The 7,140-nt window shown below is 46.7% G+C and overlaps 1 protein-coding gene across 1 annotated transcript in view; it reads left to right on the top strand.

Moving 5' to 3' along the window:
* Positions 1–389: 389 nt before the first annotated feature.
* Positions 390–7,140, top strand: part of espnla (espin like a) — a 73,795-nt gene continuing 67,044 nt past the window's right edge. Inside the window, exons 1-2 of the mRNA XM_078564640.1 lie at positions 390–726; positions 3,133–3,323. Coding sequence (XP_078420766.1) covers positions 433–726; positions 3,133–3,323 — 485 coding nt within the window. The 5' untranslated portion in view covers positions 390–432. The remainder of the gene's footprint in view (positions 727–3,132; positions 3,324–7,140) is intronic.

Genomic DNA, 7,140 nt, shown 5'->3' with positions numbered 1-7,140 from the left:
CTTGCTTCAGGCTTGGCAGATATGAGCAGCAGCTTCTCTACCTCTTGTCCCCCTGCCATCTGCTATCAGAGTGACAGGTAAGCAGTCTGTCACAGGAGAGGGGGTGGGGGGGTGGTGAACAGAAAGGTGATATATAGAGACAAGACCCATTGGCTACAACTTAGGAAAATGATCAGATAGAAAAATCAGACAATGGGCGATTAGTTAGTCAAGAAGGCTGCCGCTGTCAGCTGGATGGCAGGAGTTAGTCCAAATTTAGCGTAGTTCACTTTATTGCGGGCTGAACATTGTACTGTGTACCTTTAACCTCAGTACGTGACTACACCCGATCCGGTAACAGAACTCTCCTGTGTCTGTCTGCTGACAGAAGCAGCCTCTCACTTGGGGACAGGAGCCGGCACAAGGGCAAATGGTTGATGGTTGCGCACCGCCATGGTTCCTCACCTGTCCCTCCTCGCTGCCAAGGATGGGGACCTGCAAACCTTGAAGAGCCTGGATGCCAATGGCACGCTGAACGACAGCATCGAGGATCACCTGGGGGCCACTCCGGTCCATCACGCAGCCCGGGCCGGCAGGCTGGACTGTCTGAAATTCCTCATCACCCAGGCTAAGCTGCCGGCGAACAAAAGAGCCAAAAACGGAGCGACTCCCATTCACGATGCGGCCGCCACCGGGAACCTAGCGGCGCTCCTGTGGCTGAGCCGCGTTGCTGGCTGTGACATTGATGTGAGTGACTGGCAGCGCTGCTGAGAGGGAGACGGTGCACACAGCTATAAACACAACAACACTTAGTTACTTATTCCAGGGGCGAAGATTCTCGCTTCAACTTAGTGTCACAGCTTGTAAATAACAAGCAGAGGGTCAGCAATACATAGCAGGAGCTGTACATTACTGGTATGGGAGATAGACCGGAATTGTAAATTATACATAGGAACTAGACAGTACACATACAGGATCCGTACCTTACATACAAGAGCTGAACAATACTGGTATGGAAGATATACAGGGAGTGTAAATTATACATAGGAACTAGGCAGTACACATACAGGATCTGTACCCTACACAGGAGCTGTACATTACTGGTATGGCAGATATACAGGGAGTGTATATTAGACAGGAGCTACAACATAAGTTGTATAGGGTTATGTTCAAGCAACCACATTCAGAAATGGGGGTTGGGCCTGTGGATTTTAGGTTTAATCAGCATTCCCGGCAGAGAAACTCACTGGATGCTGTTGCTTTCGGATACAAGCAAAGATTTTGCCAAAATGACTTGCCTGGAAGGTTAGAGAGCTGGGCATGAGTGGGGCGCTTCTGAACTGGATCCAGGCTTGGCTGAAGGAGGGAAGACTGGTTAGATGTTCAGTTCAATGGGTATCGAAGGAGGCAGCTTGTGGGTTGGTGGGTGGCGTCAGGGGTCTGTAGCGGTTCTAGTGCTTCTTCTGATGTACATGAATTACTTGGAACAGGAGAGAGAAACAACACTAAGCTACAGGTGGTTATCACACTGGGAGGGACTGAAAACGATTAGGAATAAATGCAGGCGAACCTGTACAGGTTGGGGAATTGGGCTGACCAACGACATCTTGTTTTGGACAAGTGCAAAACCAGGAGACTGGGAGAAGATAACAAAGAATGATTGTATAAATTAATGTCAGAGGAGAGGGATTTGGAGATACCGGTGGGTAAATACTTGCGGCAGCAAAAATTGGCAGAGCTCGATATTGTCAGGGTGGGTGCACTGAGCACTGCCCGACCTAGAGTACTGTATCCAGATCTGATCACAGTGTTGTGAGAAAGTCTCCAAGGCATTGGGGAGGGTGAAGTGAAGGATCATTGCCCTGGATTAGGCACCGAGTTATGAGGAGAGGCTGCAGAAACTGGGAGTGCTTACACTGAAAGGTTCTGTGCTGACTTGAGTACTCGACAGCATGAAGAGTTGATACAAGCCTGCTTCCCTCACGGTCACTGGGTCTAAATGACGGCGGTGTCGTGGTAATGTCACTGGACTAATCATCCAGAGATCCAGGCTAATGCTATGGGGGACACGGGTTCAAAGGGCAGCTGGTGGAATTTAAATTCGATTAATACATCTGATTGAAAGCTAGTCTCAGCAATGGTGACCGTGAAACCATTGTCGATTGTTGTAAAAACCCATCTGGTTCACTAAAGTCCTTTAGGGAAGAAAATATGCCATCCTTACCTGGTCTTACGTACATGTGACTCCAGACCCACAGTAATGTGGTTGACTCTTAACTGCCCTCTGAAATGGCCGAGGAAGCCACTCAATTCAAGGGCAATTAGGGACGGGTAATAAACGCTGGTCTTGCCAGTGACATCCACGTCCAGTGAAAGAATAAAGGTAAAAAGTGGCTGGGTCAGCTCAACGCCATCTTCTCAAAGGCAACTATTCTGACAATATATGTCAGAATGATTTTTTTAAAAATAGTCAAAAACTATACTGTAAACGGGTGCAGCCTTAAACTTAAGACAAATGGAAGAGTATTGATTAGGAAAAGGATTTGCCAGAATGTAGAAAGCAGTGGATTTAGAGGAATTTCACTTTTTGGGGAATAAAATCGTTTCACACAGAGTTTGCAGCTGGTACACAGAATCTCTTCCGTGTGGTTAGTAGGATATGTGCAATGAAGAGGTGTAATCTGCCTGACATGTAAATAGTCTGACAGTGGACATCGTAATTTATTGCAGTTAATGAAAAGGGTCCACGGGGACATTAGAAGCTAAGCGTCCTGTGTGATGGTTTACTGCATGGCTGTTGCACTGCTGACGGTGCTGATGTCGGGACACCCGTCCCTCAGTTTCTCCATGTGAATTGGTGTTTGGGTAGTGAAGATTTGGAGAGTGCAGCAAATCATAATGAGCCGAGGAGCCTGAAATTGGGTCGGGTTCAAATTAAGAAGAGTCATTACCAGCCGGATGCTCAGTTAGGAGTAATCTTGTGCTGCAGTTCACCGTGCGATAGCCGGATTGCAACCGAGCGCAGTTTCCACAAGAGCTTAACAACCAGCAAAAACAGGATTCTTCCACATGCATGTAGAGCAGTTAACATGACCTGTACACTGATGGGTTTTTTTTTTGCGAAAGACGCTGATCAAAATATTTCTCCTTCAGGACCGCGATGACTATGGTGCATCTGTTCTACATCTGGCAGCTCGGTTTAGCCGGCCGGATACTGTGCAGTGGCTGCTGCACGAGGGATGTGACCCCATGTTGGAGACGGACAATGGGGCGGTGCCGGCTCACTATGCGGCAGCAAAGGGCGACTTGACATGTTTGAAACTCCTCATGGCCCACACTCCGAGGTAAGGGAGGCATTAGTTCAGAGCTTGCACCTGGCAGCTCTTAAAGGTGAACGAGTACAGGGTTCATTCCACGCTCTGGGCTGAGTTTTTTTTTGGAAAAATATACTTTATTCATAAAGTGTCTGAAAGAGCATTACAAAACATTTCAAAATGGGCATCACAGAATGAGCAATTATATTCAACTTTTCCACATAGATCATGAGGTGCTTCAATACAATCAACGAATGTTACAGACATTTCAATATGGTCATTTCAGACAGTGCAATGGTATTCAAGTTTTCAACATAGATCATGTTGCACTCTGAGGTGCTTCAATGCAATTTTGATACATTTAGTATTCACTACACACATTCCTTATGAGTCAACTCATCTCACTTTGCTGCTGGCTTTGAAAGGGGAGACAGAAGGGCTCCTGTGCCTGCTCTCTGCCCAGTGACTCCTTTCAAACTGAGGCCCCGTCTACCAGTAAAGATTTCATGGCATTATCTCAAAGAAGAACAAGGGAGTCTTTCCCCCCAGCCTCCTGGCCAAAGGTTATCACTAAGTCAATATTAATCTATTTTTATTTATGCAGATTATATAGTCAATATCATCATGATGTTTGCAGGAGCTTGCTGTGTGATAATTGGTTGCTGTGTTTCCTGTATTGCAACAATAACTAAACTTCAAATGTATTTCATTGGCTGGAAAGCACTTGGAGATATCCTGAGGTTGTAAAGGTCCTATATAAATACAAGCTTGTTCTTTAAAAGGTGCGTGTATGTGTGGAGGAGATGCTCATTATGCTTTGGGGTTTTATCGGTACAATTTGTAGGTTTACTTGAAGCTGGTAAACTTAATAGCAGCTTTTTGTCCCATAGCCAGCTTCCCCCAACCCCCCAGGCTCATGGTGGTCTGGATCGCTATGGAGATATTGCGTGAACACCTGTAACAGGTCCAGCGTGAAACTTCATAAGCACTAACAGCTGGAAAACATTGTTCTCAAAGAAGCTGTCAGAGCTCATGGCCTCAGCTGAGCTGCTGTTGTTGAGGGTGAACCTGATGTGATGTTTAATCATCACGCAGTGAGAAAGGGATACCTGAGTGAGGGGCTGGGAGGGACCCACAAGCTCAACACCATGATATTGCTCCACTAATACAAAGCAATGGTATTAATCCACCTTCTTATTTAATATGACACAAGCCCAATGGAGGTCTTGTGGCTCAGGAGGTAGCAGCCTTGCCTCTGGGCCAGAAACTTCGGTTCAAGTCCGACTCCAGAATTTGGAGTGTTCATGACATAGTTCAACAGGTTGGTAATCCGCCCGCTAATCCTGCACCGCTATTCCATAAAGGAGAAAAAAAAGTGTGCTTAAAGATAGGAAATGAACAACCCTGTTTTAATCCAATTCCATTTGTCACTGTGAATAAAATCCAAACCAAATTGCTTTGGTCAGGAAATGTGAAGAGCCCTCTGTGTGAAAGGCTGAACTCTGACAGCTGCAGGACAACTGTTGAATGGCTCCTATGCCAGGAAGCTTCATCCTGTTATTGTAACGTGCTACTCACCAGCTGTGTAGCAGATTAATGATGCGTAGGACAGCCACGGCCATTCGGTAGATCTGATGGCCCACTCTCGGGTGCTGTCTGTTCAGGGATCAATCAGTACTTCATATCTAATGCAGGCTTTTCCCTTTCAGCCACATAGTGATGTGCTTCAGCTCCATTTCATCAGTCCCTTGGACATTGCCACTATGAGCAGCTCAATGTAAAATCCTTTCAAAGATGCAGAAACGTTGCACTCTTCTACAAATACTTTATGGCTCCTCTTCAAGCTATCCCTGAGCACTCTGCTAAACGAAATGTCGGGGGAGGGGCTCACGATTTTCCTGAGGCTCACACTGATTTTTCTCAGACCCATTGCTGTGTACCTTCCTCTGACGACCCCTGAGTGTGAGAGAGCCAGGATCTGTTCCTGCTGTGTCCACTGGGGTTTAATTTCCTGAGGGATGGGGGTGGCGGAGCCTTCTACAGGTGTCAGGCCCCTAATTAACTCATTAATTATCTAACTAATTAACAGAAGCAAGGAGACTAATGCCTGGTTGACACAAATACCTGGACTGACAAAACATGGAGCCTGATGAAGTTAGCAGTGACTGGAACATGCCTGCCAGTTGAGCATATGTTGCGGATGCGGTGATCCATTTGAAATCTCCATTCAGTTCGGCGGGACCATAATATCCCGCCGGGCAGGAGGGGCTGTAAAATCCTGACCATAATCTAACCAGAAGTGCAGCACATGGTTACATTGGGAAGCTCATCTCATTGTTCTGAAATGCAACAGGATAAAAGGTCTCACTTCACCTGGCACTGGGCTGTACTTGAAACCAGTACTATGATGACAAGGTGGAGATTAATGCCTTCTCTAAACAATAACTTGCATTTGTGTAGCACCTTTAACACATGACGATGACTGGCAGGCACAGGCCAGCTGGTCCATCGAGCCTGCTCCACACTCATGATACCCAGTGCATCGAGACCAATGACTTGCACCCTCCCCCTGCCAACTCCAAAAGCCTAGTAACCCGGAGAGAGGCAAAACAAAGAGAGAAAACTCCAGGGCCAAGAAGAGAAGAAAGTCCCCTGGCAAATTCCTCTCCAACCCCCCCCCCCACCTCAGTCGATCAAAACCAGCTGCCCCCTTTGGATATGAGTTTCAACACTGAGATGGCTTGAAATATTTACAGTTTGCTATTCCTGACACACTCGTAGACTGCTATCCATCTCCAAGTTTAGAACCAAACTCATCGGCCGGGATTTTCCCGTCCCACTCGTCGCTGGTGGCACCAGCAAATCCAGCCCAATGTAAAAGTCGGGTTGCCAACCCTCCAGGGTTAGCCTAGAGTGTTCAAGTGGAAGATTAATCTCCAGGACCCAGCTCTGTGCAGAAACTGCCGCTGGAACAAAGGAGGAGATATTAGAAAGGCGATCAATAGCTTGGTTTTAAGAGTTTATGAAGGAGGACAGGCAGGTTTGCACAGGTGGGGCAGGCAGAGCCCCACCCAGGCCCTTTCTGTCTAAGTTAATATGATACAATGCACTTGTTGCTGAGCCGAGTTCCCAGTGCATTTAAAGTAACTTAAGGAGATCAGCATGTGGGCTGGTACAACACAGAACCAGGCGTTCGGGGAATATGAGACACTGCTATCAAGTCAATTAACTCTTAGGCAGCTGTCATGTTCCACCTTGTCAGGGAATGAACTGTTCCAGTCATCCTAGGTTTCGTCCTTTATTTTCCTGCTCAGTTTTAAACTTTCAGTTTTAAATCTTGCACAGTGTTTGCAGTTACATTAGTATCATCAAATTCCGCCCACCCTGTCCAGGATATCCTTGTTTGAGGGCTGTGACAGAATCCAAAGAACAGTGCCTACCTTCGACAAACTGTAGCAGATCTCGATGTGCTGGCACCCAGTGGGTTGTCAGTCCTCCAGTGGAGACACTGCAGGTCATGCTATTCTTTATGTAAATCTATATGTGCTTATAGAAACCATGCACTACAACTTGAGTTGATCACAGCAGTTTGATTTTAATATGGCAGGTGCATTATACACAATAGTTTGTGTTGTACATGGCCTTTTTTTTTGTTTGTGGGATGTGGGCGTCCCTAATTGCCCTTGAGAAGGTGGTGGTGAGCTGCCTTCTTGAACCGCTGCAGTCCATGTGGTGTAGGTACACCCACAGTGCTGTTAGGGAGGGAGTTCCAGGATTTTGACCCAGCAACAGTGAAGGAACGGCGATATATTTCCAAGTCAGGATGGTGAGTGACTTGAGGTAGAAG

The sequence above is a fragment of the Cetorhinus maximus genome, chromosome 19 (genome assembly GCF_964194155.1).
Source record: "Cetorhinus maximus chromosome 19, sCetMax3.hap1.1, whole genome shotgun sequence".
Taxonomy (NCBI): Eukaryota; Metazoa; Chordata; class Chondrichthyes; order Lamniformes; family Cetorhinidae; genus Cetorhinus; species Cetorhinus maximus.
Note: the sequence above shows the minus strand (reverse complement) of the source record. Positions and strands in the feature narration are given on the sequence as shown.